At 52.3% G+C, this 16204-nt stretch overlaps 1 protein-coding gene across 1 annotated transcript; it reads left to right on the forward strand.

Annotated features, from left to right (window-relative positions):
• The first annotated feature begins 8194 nt into the window (after positions 1–8194).
• On the forward strand, positions 8195–15670 carry LOC138438195 (keratin, type II microfibrillar, component 5). Its single transcript, XM_069586389.1, has 9 exons — positions 8195–8614; positions 10328–10536; positions 11097–11157; positions 11301–11396; positions 12040–12204; positions 12467–12592; positions 12985–13205; positions 13932–13963; positions 14684–15670. The coding sequence occupies exons 1-9, from the start codon at positions 8195–8197 to the stop codon at positions 14866–14868; spliced, it is 1515 nt and encodes a 504-aa protein (XP_069442490.1). The 3' UTR covers positions 14869–15670.
• Positions 15671–16204: the final 534 nt, after the last annotated feature.

Below are 16204 nucleotides of genomic sequence, written 5' to 3' on the forward strand. Positions count from 1 at the left end.
ACCCACACTCATCACCACCATGCTGTTCAATCTGTCATTTATTCTGTCTCTTGCCTCATCTATAAAATAGGAAAATAGCTTCTACAATGGCATAACCACAGTGCTTAGCACATAGCCTGGTACACGGTGGTGCACAATAAATGCTTGCTATTGTTTTGATGGTGATGGTGGTGGTAGGTCTAGTTTTACTGCTAATGGAGAAGAGCTGTGTTCAGCAGCTCAGTCACCCCATTACCAAACATGGGTGGATGCCCAAGGGTCAGCAGACTGTTGCCAGTGTTTGCACGCAAAGCCCTCAGCCCTTAGCTGCAGGCAGGCTTGCCGCTCCCCAGCCTTTCCTGCTCCTGCAACCTGGACTGGGCTTCTGCCTGGCTACCTGTGGGGTGTTGCTGCCCTCTGCTGGCTACCAACTTCCCTGGCGGCACTGCACAGGGCCTTTTCAAAGCATTCCCAGGGCAGAGTATTGTGGAGAGAGAGAAGGAAGCCTTCTTTTTCTTTTTGTTATTAATTTCCTCACACTTATTTTTTAAATTAAAGCATAGTTGGTTTACAATATCGTCTTGGTTTCAGATATGCTGCTGCTGCTGCTGCTGCTGCTGCTAAGTCGCTTCAGTCGTGTCTGACTCTGTGCGACCACATAGACAGCAGCCTACCAGGCTCCTCTGTCCCTAGGATTCTCCAGGCAAGAACACTGGAGTGGGTTGCCATTTCCTTCTCCAATGGTTTCAGGTATACGGCACAGCAATTTGTTTATGTGTGTGTGTGTGTATGTATATATATATACATATATATGGCTTCCCAGGCAGCTCAGTTGGTAAAGAATCTGCCTGCAATACAGGAGACCCGGATTCAATTCCTGGGTCAGGAAAATCCTCTGGAGAAGGGAATGGAAACCCACTCCAGTATTCTTGCCTGCAGAATTCCATGGACAGAAGAGCCTGGTAGGCTACAAGTCTATGGGGCTGCAGAGTCAGACACAACTAAGCGTTCACACACACACACACACCACATAATATAGATAGACAGATAGGTAGATTCTTTTTCAGAGTCTTTTCCCTTATCAATTCAGTTCAGTTCAGTTGGTCAGTCATGTCTAACTCCTTGCAACCCCATGGACTGCAGCACACCAGGCGTCCCTGTCCATCACCAACTCCCAGAGCTTGCTCAAACTCATGCTTATCAAGTCAGTGATGCCATCTATCTCATCCTCTGTCATCCTCTTCTCCTCTTGCTTTCAATCCTTCCCATTGCTTTCAATCCTTCCCAGCATCAGGGTCTTTTCCAATGAGTCAGTTTTTCACATCAGGTAGACAGAGTATTGGGGCTTCAGCTTTAGCATCAGTCCTTCCACTGGATATTCAGTATTGATTTCCTTTAGGATTGATTGGTTTGATTTCCTTGAAGTTTGGGGACTCTCAAGAGTCTGTCTTCTCCAACACCAAAGTTCAAAAGCATCAATTCTTCAGCGCTCAGCTTTCTTTATGGTCCACTCTCACATCCATACATGATTCCTGGGAAAACCATAGCTTTGACAATACTGACCTTCATCGGCAAAGTAATGTCTCTGCTTTTTAATATGCTGTCTAGGTTGGTCATAGCTTTTCTTCCAAGGAGTAAGCGTCTTTTAACTTCATGGCTGCAGTCACCATTTGCAGTGATTTTGGAGCCCAAGAAAATAAAGTCTCTCACTGTTTCCACTGTTTCCCCCATCTAAATGTTGGGTGTAGTTCCCCGTGTTATGAGAGGGAAGTCTTTTAAAAACACATTTTTTCCTCCAAAATTGTGTTTAGGACACAAGCACTGCAACACTGAATAGCAACTTTAAGGAGAGGAATCCAGCCCTCATCCAGCAGCCCACCACAGCGCTCTTTTCGCCATTCTGTGTCTCTGTCGGTCTTGGTTCTCACAGATGCGCAGAAAACCACAGCCCTGAAGCAGAAAAGAGTCACAGAACAGTCTCAGTTCCATGGTTTTCATACCGAGTATGTTCCTTGGGGCTCAAGGGCCAGACCTTCACATCTGTGGCATTTTCTGCCAAGTACAAAATATTTAAAGTATCCAAAACATCTATTCATTTGCACATGCACTCAGTCCACAAATATTTATTGTGGACTTACTATATTCCCAACACTGTTCTAAGTGCTTGGGAACCCTCAGTGAACAAAAGGAGTGAAAATTCCTGCTTCCATAGAGTTTATTTTGGAGTGAGAGGAAACTGACAATAATCAAGAAATAGAATAAACAAGTCAATTACAGTATGTTACAAGGAGATCCAACCAGTTCATTCTGAAGGAGATCAGCCCTGGGATTTCTTTGGAAGGAATGATGCTAAAGCTGAAACTCCAGTGCTTTGGCCACCTCATGCGAAGAGTTGACTCATTGGAAAAGACTCTGATGCTGGGACGGATTGGGGGCAGGAGGAGAAGGGGACGACAGAGGATGAGATGGCTGGATGGTATCACTGACTCAATGGCCGTGAGTCTGAGTGAACTCTGGGAGTTGGTGATGGACAGGGAGGCCCGGCGTGCTGCGATTCATGGAGTTGCAAAGAGTCGGACACGACTGAGCGACTGAACTGAACTGAACTGACAAGGTGTTAAGTGCTACAGGAAAAAGAAATTAGAGCCAGATAAGCTGGGTGGAGAATGCTCTAGAGGGAAAGGCAGGCTGCCATTTTTAAAAGAAATGCCAGAGAAACCTCTTTGAGAGGCTGTATCTGAGCAAAGACCCGCAATGCAGGGGGCAGCAGGGCAAGCCAGGGGGCAGCGGGAAGAGCATTCAGGGGAGAAGGGCCAGTCAGTGCAAAGGCTCTGGGTCAGGCAGAGTGTGTGTGTGAGGGGCAGAGGGAGGCCAGAGTGGGTGCCCAGAACAAGGCGATGAGTTGAGAACTGTAATAACAAGGACAGGCAGTGCAGCATTCGATTTTTCTTTTTTTTTTACTTTGAGTGAAATGGAGAATTATCTGGGCATTTGAGCAGAGGAGTGACACAGCTCAATGTCAAGGGGATCACTGAAGTAGAGGGGGCCAAAGCAAGCAAAGAGACCAGCATGTCCATCTTACCTGTTTTTATAACCAAATAGATAAATAGAGAGATTTATATAGCTGCTTTCCTCCTAAGATTTAGAGAAATGATTCTACTGCTGAAGAAGGAGAGGAGAAGGAGGACGAGGAAGAGAAGAAGAGGGGAAAGGGATGCGGGGGAGGTAGAAGAGGACAGGGAGGAAGAGAAGAAAACTTCAAAACCATTAATATGGTCCAGTTTTGAAATTCGAGGCTCTGCGTTTACTGAGCATCTGGTCTGACCCAAAGTAGCCATCAGGAAACTGTAAAGCCACCAGAGAAAGCTGCCTGCAGAAAGGCATGTGGACAGGGTTTGGGAGAAAAGTCTAGAGTTCCTAGCAGGGAAGCCCATCAGAGGAAAGATGGGGAGGTGCAAGGAGCAGCTTTGCCAGCTGGATGAAGGGCCCAGCCCCGGATGTACTGGGGAGGGTCCGGCATCCATCCAATGCCTCCCTGTTGCTCTGGCCTCACTCCTCTCACAGAGGGTGTCTGAGTGACACCCAGATCTTGCAAAAGCCAGAGAAACTGTCCTAGGGCTAAAAGACCCTCCCAGAACTGTGTCCCACCACCAGGAGGTGGCATAGATCTGGACACATAATAAAAGTGTGGAGAAGACCAGCAGAGATGATGGGCAATGCCCAAGGTGGATTATCTGAGTGGGAAACTACCAAGGCTTTGCTCATCACAGCCATCAGGATCAAGCCCAGAGAATCCCACTATCCAAGAACAGTGAGATGGTCTCTGAGAACCCCGGCAGATACATATACGAAACTATAACGCTCAACAGGCAGCTCTAGGACAAACAGGGTAAGATGAGAAGTTATCAGCACTCCTCTATCTTTGGATAAGTCAGGAAGCCCTCCTAGCAGCAAGGGAATTGTAAGCACAGGAAAGAGAGCAGAAGGGAAGGGAGATCGTGACTCCTGGTATGGAGAACAGCACATGTGTCCCCCAGCAAGCATCCAAGCTTAGATAATATGTGGGAGGAAGATGGAGCATCTGTGGTGGGTGTGAGTTTGAGCAGTGACGCCTCTGCAGAAAGCCCAGGAGACATACTTCAAGAGTCGAGGAAGCTGCCAAGGACTCCCGGGTGGAGTAGAAAACCTCTCACCCAATTAGCCCTTGAAGACTTCCTGGAAGAAGTGGCCTCTCAGGAGCATTTTAAATTATGGGAGGGCCATGGGTTCTCAAACGGACATTCCTGATATTGGGTGTGAGTGCAGGAGGGGACAGAACTGAAGGGCTGATGAAAGCCAGCATCCAGGACAAAAGGGTGTGAAAGAGAGTAACTGCAGTTACCTGGGGAGCCCCAGGAAGGGTATTGGTGCACTGCTGTTGAGACAGAGGAGGAGAAATCACAACCTCCCTCCAACTAGGCCCCAAAGGCTTCCTGGAGGAAGTGGCCAGTTGTTCTGGGACATTTCAGGCAAAGGTGTGACAGGGGAGAAGGCTTGGAGATAGGGAAAGGGGTGGGGAAAACCAAAGGGCACATGTGGGCAGTAAGGCAGGAGAAGACCAGTCAAAGGAGGTCTGGCTCCCACCCCAGCACCCAGACAAGGATCTGGTCTCACTAAGCCAACTGCTTGGGGGACGGGTAGAGATGGGTGTGGGTCTATGGATTCTCTGCTCTCCCTGGGATAGAACCAGATGGCAAAGGCCCAGGTCCAATCAGTTCAGTTCAGTCGCTCAGTTGTGTCCGACTCTTTGCAACCCCATGGACTGCAGTACTCCAGGCCTCCTTGTCCATCACCAACTCCCAGAGTTACCCAAACTCATCTCCATCGAGTTGGTGATACCATCCAACCATCTCATTCTCTGCCCTCCCCTTCTCTTCCCACCTTCAATCTCTCCCAGCATCAGGGTCTTTTCCAGTGAGTCAGCTCCTCACATCAGGTGGCCAAAGTATTGGAGCTTCAGCTTCAACATCAGTCCTTCCAATGAACACCCATGACTGATCTCCTTTAGGATGGACTGGTTAGATCTCCTTGCAGGGACTCGCAAGAGTCTTCTCCAATACCACAGTTCAAAAGCATCAATTCTTCAGTGCTCAGCTTTCTTTATAGTCCAGCTCTTACATCCATACATGACCACAGGAAAAACCATAGCCTTGACTAGACTGACCTTTGTTAGCAAAGTAATGTCTCTGCTTTATATGCCATCTAGGTTGGTCATAGCTTTTCTTCCAAGGAGCAAGCGTCTTTTAATTTCATGGCTGCAATCACCATCTGCAGTGATTTTGGAGCCCCCAAAAATAAAGTCTGCCACTGTTTCCATTGTTTCCCCATGGGTCTACACAAACTCCCCAAGGTGTTGTGCCAGACTGACCTGATCTGTGAGTTTCTCACTTGCCTGGGATGACCCTGAAACAGTCCCATAAGGACTCAGCCTCCCCCTCCAGCCCAGTCCCTTCAATCTAAAGCACCATGTGGATGGACTTCCTCAGCAGACCCACCAGCCCTGGGCTCTGCTGCCACCTGCCGTAATGCAGACTTCACCCAGCGCCCACAGGCGCAGCCCTGTACCTGGCAGGGCCTGCCCTCACTCCCAGCACACCCGCCCAGGGACTCTCACCCTTGTTCCAAGTGGTCCTGCTGGTCCTGAATGGGGCTCTTATTTCTGAAAGCAGTGTGGCATTGCCAGGTCTCCTGAGTCCCTGGTTCCCCTTTCCCATCCTCAGTGCCCAGGCCCAGTTTGAGGGGGAGGCATGTGTGTGTGTTTGTTTGTGTGTGTGTGTGTGTGTGTGTGTGTGTGCTGGGGGTATGGGATACCGCTGACACAGACATCTCCCTCTGGACCAAAGCTTCCACTCCCTCCTGCTGCCAAGAGGCAGAAATAGGTCTTCCATCCTCTTCAATAAGCTGAAGGAGAGCTGAGCTTACAGGAGGTGAGAAGCAGGTGAGGTTTAATGGGCTTTCCGGGCTGACAGAGCAGAGGACTCACCCATCCTCCATCTCCCATGCTCGGCTCCGACCCTCCTCCCCTTCAAAGGGCCCAAAACCCTCTTGGCCCCACCACGCCACTCCAGGTCTACACCACCATCTGGCCAAGGCACAAGAATACATCCCTGGATCCAGGCCAGCAGGACCCCCACTTAAGGGGTGGCGGCTGGGAAACCATCCCCTCCTTGAGCCCTAGTATAGCCTCCTCTATCCACCCCAGACTCCACCTCAAATTTTTACACTAGTGAAATCAGGTTAAAGAAAGCATTAAAAGCAGACTTGAAAGGATCATGAAATCATAAACGTGCAGAGGAAGTGAAGCTGGTGGGTGGGGCAAGGAGCAGGCCCACTCTCTGCTGAGTGAGAGGGTGCGGGGGCGGGCCAGCAGGGGCATTTCTGGTAGGAAACAAGAGTCCCTTTCCCTTACACAGATCCTTTCGGTCCCCAAAGTACATTCTTGTGTATTATCCATTTACTCCTCCCAACAACCCTGGAATATAAGAATGAATCCCACATTACAGCCAAGGAAACAGAAGCTCAGAGAAGTTAAGAACGTCCCCAGAGCCACGCAGCTAGAAAGTGTCCAAGTTGGCACTTAAACCAGGTCTTCCGATTTGGACTCCCTTGCCCAGGTTGCTAAATACCTGTTGCTTCACCATGGGTGACTATGATCTGAAGATTATTTGGTGCCAGCTGAGGCCACCTGCTCCTCGCTTTCCCAAGGCCTCTGCCCTACTAGGAAGGACAGGTGTGGGATGTGGAGATAGAAACCAGCTAGCCTGGTGCTGGGCAAAGACCTGCAGTGGGTCAGTGAAGACGAGGGCAGACCCCGGATGGAACGTGGGGCGTCTAGGGAGGATTCAGGAACAGCAGCACAGGGGCAGCATTCGGCTCTGGCAGGCTCCCTGCAGGAGTTGTCACCCTCAGAGGAAGTTCCTCTGCCCTTCTTCCTGAAGTTCCTAACCCTTCAGGGGCCTGGCAAGCCTCCCTGGGTGTACAGACAACATCCCCAGGTTTGTACTCAATGAACATTAAAGAATAACCATCATTATGTTAATAAGTGACCCCAGGACACATAGGGAAACGGGGACTTTGGAAAGAACCAAGATTCCAGAGCCCATGGGAGCCAGAAATCACAGTGTCCTCAAATAAGAAAAGCCACCTTCCTCCCCTGTCTCTGTGCAGAGCAGTCTCTGAATGTTCTTCTAGGAGTGACAATTCCAGGGCTGGCAAACAGGGTGAGCCCTTCCCCTGGCTGGTGGTCTTGGAAGGAACTGGGACTCACAGGACCTGTTTCTTCTTCTTAAAGAGCCAAGAGATAGTGTCCAGAGCAAGTCTGAAGCATCAGGGCTCCCCCGAACTGGGTCTTCCCATCCTTTCAGTCAAGTGGGAGAAAGTGTCTAAAGGGAGGCTTCCCATTATCCACAAGAGGTCATTATTGTGGCCACTGAGAGTTAAGTGGTTTGTAGTTTTGTAGGTGAGAAATGAAGGCCCTGGAACAGAACCTTTCAGGCTGGAATCCAGAAGGTTCTAGAAGACCATGGGCTCAACCTTCTGCCCTTCAGGCAGCATGATCAAAAAGGCTTCTCTGGACCTGAACCACCTCCAAGCCATGCTGCCTGAGTGGGTGAGGGCTCTCTTGATCTATCTGCCCCTGAAACACAATGATATACCCAAGAACGTATCCTGCATGGAGCCCTAGGACAGAGGCGATGACCTCTGGTGGTCTCCTCCAACCTGGAGCCCTAGAACTTCTTCCTGGAGATGGTGGCCCCAGTCCTTACCCCACACTCAGCCACTCCAGACTGTTGTGTTCAAACCCGTCTCCAGGTGTGGGTTGAGGCCATCTCACAAGGAGACTGCGGGAAAATTAATTACCCTAATGTATGTAAACGAGCTTTGAAGATGAAAAGTGCAAACGCAGTGTCCGTAATAACATCTTCAATACTTTTACGGAAGCCGGGAGTCACTGCTGAGCTCACCTTTAAGACGAGTCCTTGGAGAGTTGTTGGCAAACTCCCCAAGCCAATAAACAACATAAAATGACTTTCCACTTCTTTCATGTAGCCAACCCCAGCTCTCTCCACCAATAAAAGGACCGAGGAGGATCAGTGGGTCCAGAAGCATCCTACGTAGCGCACCCGCCACCCTCAACACTCTCTTGCTCAAACCTCCATCCACTCAGACCCACACCATGTCGTGCCGTTCCTACAGGATCAGTCCAGGATACTCCGTCACCAGGACCTTCAGCTCCTGCTCGGCTGTGGCCCCCAAAACAGGCAGCCGCTGCTGCATCTCCGCCGCCCCTTACCGAGGGGTGTCCTGCTACCGGGGACTGACGGGCTTCGGCAGCCGCAGCGTCTCGGCCCTGGGCTCCTGCGGGCCCCGCATAGCGGTGAGCGGCTTCCGTGCCGGCTCCTGCGGCCGCAGCTTCGGGTACCGCTCCGGCGGCGTGGGCGGCCTCAGCCCTCCCTGCATCACCACCGTGTCAGTCAATGAGAGCCTCCTCACGCCCCTCAACCTGGAGATCGACCCCAATGCGCAGTGCGTGAAGCACGAGGAGAAGGAGCAGATCAAGAACCTCAACAGCAGGTTCGCTGCCTTCATCGACAAGGTCAGTGAGGCCTGGGATGGTCCAGAGATGGCCCCGGCCCTGCCTTCCCCTCGGGAAGGTCCCAGTCTTTAGGGGAGCCAGCGTATGGCTGTCAGCCACCGCAGAGAAATGCAGGCCGATCTTCGCAGAAGGATTTATTTTTCTCGTGTAATTCCAGCAAAGTGTATCTATATCCGCAGCCCAGCATGGTCTAGAAATTGAGTCTGTGCTGTAAAGGGTTTGCGCTTCCGGAGACAAGACAACATGGGAATATCCGAGCTGCCGCGAAACACTGGGCACTGGGTGCTGGAAGAGCAGAGGGGCAGTGGGGAGAAAAGAAGGCCTGTGGTGGGGCAGCTTGGGAAGCAGGTGGAGCTCTGCTCAGAGTCCTGCCACGTCCCCACCTCCCCGCCTCTGCTCGCAGTGCGAATCCTCAGGCCTGTTGCTTGTCCCCTTAATAGAACCAGCTTCATATGTTTGCTCTGAAGATTAACTGGGCTCCTGTGCAATCAGTGCTGGCACATAGAAAGTAGATGATAAATGTTAGCTGTTAGCATTCTTCCAAGGACAGTAGTGGGCGAGGAGATGTGATAGGCAACCAACCAGGCTTGCCAGGCTGCTTCATGGGTGCAGAGCTGGGAATGGAGGAGGGGAGGCCGCTAGACTGGCAAGAAGAGACCCACCGGTGCAGAGGGTGGGAAATCCCCAGCTGCCCTCTGGCTGCCTCCCAGAAAGGTCACCGCTGCACCTCCCTTCGTGTGGGCTTCTCCTCTGTCCATGGGGCCTTACTCCAGCAGACGAGATAGGACCAGACTCAGGTCTGGGACCCAGGGTGACGGGACAGTAGGGGGGACCTTCTTACTATCACTTTCTTTAGTGATCTCAGTTAATCCTTGAAATGACTCACTGGAGTAGACATTATCATCTCTATTTTTTAAATAACAAATTGAAGCTGAGAGCTTAGGAAGCTGCTTAGACAGACTGTTCATAGGGTTCTCACAACTGAGCAACTGAACTGGACTAGATAGATCGTGGTGACAGGCAGGTGAAGGAGACTCAAGGAAGGTAGGATCCTGACTCCTGACTAATTATGAGACGATAAGTTAGTCATTTCATACCTTGGGGTCTCCTTTTCCTCTCCTGTACTATAGGGGAAATAAGATCTCCCCCCATAGGGTTGTGAGAATTGAATAAAATTGATTGGTAGGTACAGTCATAGATTAAGATGTGTGTGTGTGTGTGTGTGTGTGTGTGTGTGTATCTTAGCACAAGCCCTGGGACCACACAGTAAATATTCAATAAATGTTTGTTGCATACATGACTAAATGAATAACTTGTAATTAAAGTCTTAGTTAAATTGGTTGAGCACTATCTGTGTGTCAGAAACTCTTCTAAGCAGTTTACATGTAGCAACTTGTTCAATCTTTACAACTTTAATGAAGGTACTATTATCATCTCTGTTTTGGAATGAGAAAACCAAGCACCCAGAGGTGAGAAAGCTACTGTTACAGTGGCAGACCTGGGATGTGAATCTGACCTTTGGCTTCCAGCCCGGGGCACTCCCACCCACAGTGCCTCCCTGGGGGCTGGGAGCAAGGCCCCCTGAGTCGCGGCTCAACCCCCGCCTGGCCCCGGCTGTTCAGCCGGCACCAGGGCAGGGGAAGAGAGAGCTCTGGGGAACCAGACACCACCCAGGGCTCCTCCTGAGTCTCTTTCTCCCACTCTGGATGGCAGGTGCGCTTCCTGGAGCAGCAGAACAAGCTGCTGGAGACCAAGTGGCAATTCTACCAGAACCAGCGCTGCTGCGAGAGCAACCTGGAGCCCCTGTTCAATGGCTACATCGAGACGCTGAGGCGGGAGGCTGAGCATGTGGAGGCCGACAGCGGGAGGCTGGCCTCAGAGCTCAACCATGTGCAGGAGGTGCTGGAGGGCTACAAGAAGAAGTGAGTGTGGCACCAGCTGGGTTAGGGGGAAGGCTCTGCCCACAACCCTCTTGAAGCAGTTTCATTAAGATTCCTGCCTGTCTGCCAAGAGGGGCTGTCCACTACCCAAGAGGATGGGCAGTAGGAGCCTAGGTTTCTTCAGATTCTTTGGCTCCAGCTCAACTCCTTGGAGGCCCATGGGTCTTAGAGATGGTTTCAGAGGAGTAAGGAAGCCCCGTGGGGTTCCACGGCTTTCTTGCTCCTCCTGCTCCCCTTCCTGACCTGGGCTCCATATCCTCTCTGCCCGTGGCACCAGCTCTCTTTGGATCTAGGGTGGAAAGATGATTGTAAACTTGGGCATGGAGCGTGCATTCTCTGATCTCATCCCAGAGGCAGCAGGACTCAGGTGGAATAAGCCAGGCTGGGGCAGGGCTAGCCCACAAACAATGCACAAAATAGAGTGGGGAGAGAATGGGATGACGTTTGCAGGATTCACGCCAATTGACCCCCAGAAGAGCTTGCCCAGGATGGCTGCCAAACCCTGACTCCTCAGCTCCAGCCTCTGTCTCTCTCACACCCAGGTATGAAGAGGAGGTGGCTTTGAGGGCCACAGCGGAGAATGAGTTCGTGGTTCTAAAGAAGGTAAAGGGGCTGGGCTCCGGGAGGGAGGGAGCGACACCTCTGTGCGCACAACCTCCAGTGGGATGGGTCACCACACCCACCCAGAGCACCTTCCCGGGGCCTCCTCCCACACACTCGCCCCCTCCTCTCCATCCCACCATCAGGATGTGGACTGTGCCTACCTGCGAAAGTCAGACCTGGAGGCCAACGTGGAGGCGCTGGTGGAGGAGTCTAATTTCCTGAAGCGCCTCTATGATGAGGTGAGGGGCCCCTGCCAACCAGCTTGGAAGCGAGGAGGGAAGGTGTGGGGACCCAGAGCAGAGGCTGTGTGCACATTCACCCCCTGAGGGTGAGCGCATGTAAGGAACACACACGCACATGCAAATAGGCATATTGTGGGGCTGTCACAGACACGCGCACATGAGCACCGAGGCCCGTGAAGCACGTGTGTGCTTGGGCTTTCTGTGCTTTTGTCTCTGTGTGTTGCACTGTGTGTGCCTGTGGCTGGTCTGCGTGCGTGTAGGTCTCTACATGGCTATGAAAGTGCATACGTGGGGAGGAGAGTGCAGGGAGTGGGTAGGGTGGGTTTCCAGTGAGAGAGGGGTCTTAATTCCTGGACAGATCACTAGTCCTGGCATTCATACCCCAGCTTCCCTGCTGAATGACTTTGAGTCTGGCCTTTTTCACACACTGGGATTCAGTTTCCCTATTTGTTAAGTCACAGGCTGTCCTCAGCTGACCTCTAGAGCCCCTTCCAGCCTCACTGATGATGTACCTGTGTGTGAATGAAGGCGAGTGGGAGTCACTCTCCTCCAGGGAGTGGACAGCCCCCAGGGGTAGAGCATGTGACCCAGACCAGACACCAGAACCAAATGCATTGGCTTTTGCCCACCCCCCCTCCAGGAGATCCAGATCCTCAACGCCCACATCTCAGACACCTCGGTCATCGTGAAGATGGACAACAGCCGGGACCTGAACATGGACTGTGTCGTCGCCGAGATCAAGGCTCAGTACGACGACATTGCCAGTCGCAGCCGGGCTGAGGCTGAGTCCTGGTACCGCAGCAAGGTGAGTGGTCCAGAACACCTGCCCCCTAGACATGGCACTGGAAAGGATATGAAGTGTGTGCTAGGAAAGGCTGCTTCTGTCTGGGGACTCTGATCTTTAGGGATGGCGAGAAAGAGACAGATCTCAATCGGGGTGTCAGGGCAGGGTGGCCATGTATGGTTGCACAGGCTGAGCACTGCGCAACCTGCACAATCATCCAAGCTGTCCTGGATGGCTGAGATGTCCCATCCTGAGCCTCAGGAGCCGCTCTGCTTCCTCCCAGTGTGAGGAGATGAAGGCCACAGTGATCCGGCATGGGGAGACCCTACGCCGCACCAAGGAGGAGATCAACGAGCTGAACCGCGTTATCCAGAGGCTGACAGCTGAGATTGAAAATGCCAAGTGCCAGGTATGGGTTCTGGGAGGGCTTGAATACCCAGCACAGGAAAACTGTAGCACCAGGCCCTTTGCCTGTGGAAGAGCAAAGGTCTAGTCCTAATCAGGCCTCAGACTGTGCCCATGAGGAAGCAGGGGCCCAGAGAGGAGGCTGGGGCCCTGGCACGTCACACAGCACAGGACCTGAGATGAGCCAGGTCACTGATGTCCCCCTTCTGGCCACCCTGCAGCACCATCAAGAAGAAATGATGAAAAGTGTCCATCACCTCCCTTGTGTTCACAGTCCCATTAACTACCTGCTCATAGGAGGTTAACCTAACTTTTCTCTGGGATCCTTGCCCCAGCTCCCTTGGCTCAGATGAGCCTAGCTGCACCTTCCCATCCTCACATCTCCTTCCCCACCAGCGGACCAAGCTGGAGGCCGCAGTGGCTGAGGCTGAGCAGCAGGGCGAGGCAGCCCTTAACGATGCCCGCAGCAAGCTGGCTGGGTTGGAGGAGGCCCTGCAGAAGGCCAAGCAGGACATGGCCTGCCTGCTCAAGGAGTACCAGGAGGTGATGAACTCCAAGCTGGGCCTGGACATCGAGATCGCCACCTACAGGCGCCTGCTGGAGGGCGAGGAGCAGAGGTGAGTCTGAGGAAAACCTTGGGAGTCTAGAAGGAGGCGGCCCTGCTCCTCTGCAGGTGAACTTCCCTGAACCCAAGTGGGAACTGCATCTTTGCCCACTGCTAGCACAGCTCAGGCTTCAGTAGTAATAATAACTTCTGAATGCTTTATTAGGCCTGTGCTCCGTGCTCATTTTAATCCTCCCAATCCAGGTATCATTTTTCCCATCCAAAGATAAGGAAATAAGGCCCAGCACTCAGTGACCTTCTCGGGCCACACAGTTAATAAGCAGAAGAGCCAGGACCCTCATTCAAGACTTGTGGCTCTGAAATCCACTCTGTTCCAGTAGCTTCCTACGGGAGGCTGCCGCTTGGCCTGCCCTAGAACAGGACATTATAAGGTTGATGCAGTCTATGCTGTAGCTCTTCATTGGTGCCAGGCGCTTTCACATGCTTTCTGTGAGCCTGATTGGCACTATCCAGGGTGGGCCAAGTCATTCCTACTGGAAGCAGCACGTGGCTTTCATAGCTTCACTCACCTCTGCTGAAAAGCAGAAGGCCTTGTCTCTGTGGTCAGTGAATAGTTAAAGGAGCATGAGCATTTAAGGCAAACTCAAGGGAGCACTTCCTGCCTCTGGGGAATTGGATCTGTACACAGCAGGGCCCTCTCTGTGCCTAAGTTTCAAGGAAGCTGCCTCAAGGAATCCAGCTCAGTGCTTGGAATTAAACAGACTTTTCTTTCCCGTAGGCTGTGCGAAGGAGTGGGCTCTGTGAATGTCTGTAAGTACCTGCTTGAAACCCCCCTAGAAAACTGGCTCTATTGATGGGCAGATTTGAGCCGGACAGCCTAACCTACTGGACCTGGAAAGTTCCAGACCTGGGAGGGGGAACCTTTCATGCCCCCTGCTTCCTCCCCGGCTATGCCCCGCCGCCACCACCACCATCCCACCCCCCACCCCCAACCCCCCACCCCCCACCACCACTTCTCCCTTGAGGCACTAAGCAAAGGGAGCTTAGTGGGGGCCCTCCACTGGTGGATGTGTGAACTGCATGCCCGGGAAATAAGGGTGCAGCAGCTTTGCCACTGGGTTGCCCTGGTGGCTCAGATGGCAAAGCATCTGCCTCCAACGCGGGAGACCCCGGTTCGATCCCTGGGTTGGGAAGATCCCCTGGAGAAGGAAATGACAACCCACTCCAGTACCCTTGCCTGGAAAATCCCATGGACAGAGGAGCCTGGCAGGCTAGAGCCCTTGGGGTCACAAAGAGTCGGACACGACTGAGCGACTTCACTTCACTTCAGCTTTGCCACTGAGTCTGGGGGTCCTCGCTTCCTTCTCGCCTGGGGCCCGAGAAGGCTGAGGTGCTGAGAACAGAGTTATGAACCACTAAACTCATCGGGGAGGAGGAAGCTCATGCACGCAGAAGCCCTTTGGGCCTGTCCTGGGGTTGGTGACATCACTGCGGTCCATTCAGCCCTCCCTGTGCCCTCTCTTCCCACAGGTGTCAGCAGCTCCCGCGGTGGAGTCGCCTGTGGGGGCCTCACATATAGCAGCACCGCAGGCCGCCAGATCGCCTCGGGCCCTGTGGCCACCGGGGGCAGCATCACGGTGCTGGCCCCCGACTCCTGTCAGCCCCGCGCCTCCAGCTTCAGCTGCGGGAGCAGCCGGTCTGTCCGTTTTGCGTAGAGTCAGAGGCCCCACCTACATCCCCCCAGCATGGAAGGGTGTGTGAATGGAAAAAAAAAAAATTGTGTGCTTGCTTCCAGAATCTTCCATGTGTTCCTACAAGGGAAGGACCCTCCGCCGCTCCCCGCGCCACCTTCTCCTTTTAGGGAGTTGTTTTCCTGGTTCTCCAACAGGCTTCAGTTAGAGTCATTCCCAGCCCTTTCACTCAACTCCGATTTGACTGCTAAATTCCCGCGGCCAATTTGTGTTATTCACCAAGCTCTCTGGGACGCTACCAATCACCCAGGGCAGCTGGGCATCATGAAAACTCAGCCTGCCTCTGGCACAAGGAATAAGCCTAACCATCCAGTCAGGTCTCCCTCAACCTTAGAATCAGAGGAAGCCCCCCGCACTCCAGCCAGTCCCTTGTCCTGGCTGGGAAGTTCCCTGCAGGAATTGCCCCATGGTCATTTGAGTTTATGTTTTGCTTGTCTCTCTAACTGATTGCCTTCTTCTGGGTTCACCTGTTCCAGCCAAACTCCTCCTGTGACCTCCCAGTTGAGAGGCCTATTGTGAGGGGAATTCTTTTGACTTTGGACAGGTCTTGCTATTCAATACACCTTAACAGATTTCAAAGAAAACGCCATGGTTGCTCCAGATCGGCCCCTGCCGGCGCAGGGGGACTCTGTCCAATCCAGAGCAGGTGGGCTGGAGAAGGCGAGGCCACTTTCTGGGTCTCCCTCTTATTATGACTGTCTGTGGGTGCCGTACCTTCTGGGTTGTCTCAATCTGTTTCAATAAATGCTGCTGCAATGCAAAGACATGTGATCTTGTGAATGGCAATGTCTCTGACTGTTGCCCTAATGGCCCAGGAGTGAGCAACAAGAATGAAGACCGAACACAAAATCTGGTGCAATGGGTCAGGGGACCTGCAGCCTCTGTTGGACTGAGGGGCAGAGTCCACTCTGAGTCCAGCTTTTATTTCTAGTGGCAGATTACAGAAATTTCTTTGATCTTTCTTCCCCAAGGCACTACCTTGACATAGTCCAGATCTTGTTCTTACCCCAGGCCATTCCCTTCTAGGAAAGTCTCAGGAACAGTCAGCAAGTGCCTAGGCAGTGTTCATACCTGACGCCGACCTGGTGTTCCAAAGTCCATGCTTTCATGATCCCAGTCATACTCCCTTCTGGGTCTGGCTTTGGGGTTTGTAACAAGGCTGTTATTCTAAGAGAAGCGTGAAGAAAAATCTGAACACATTTTCGTAACATATGCTGTTTTTCCAAGTGCTATTTCTGTGAAATTTCTCAAGGTTGGGAAAGCACATTATTAGGAATTCCCATTACATCTAACTCTCCAA

Source organism: Ovis canadensis, chromosome 3, assembly GCF_042477335.2.
Source record: "Ovis canadensis isolate MfBH-ARS-UI-01 breed Bighorn chromosome 3, ARS-UI_OviCan_v2, whole genome shotgun sequence".
Lineage (NCBI taxonomy): Eukaryota > Metazoa > Chordata > Mammalia > Artiodactyla > Bovidae > Ovis > Ovis canadensis.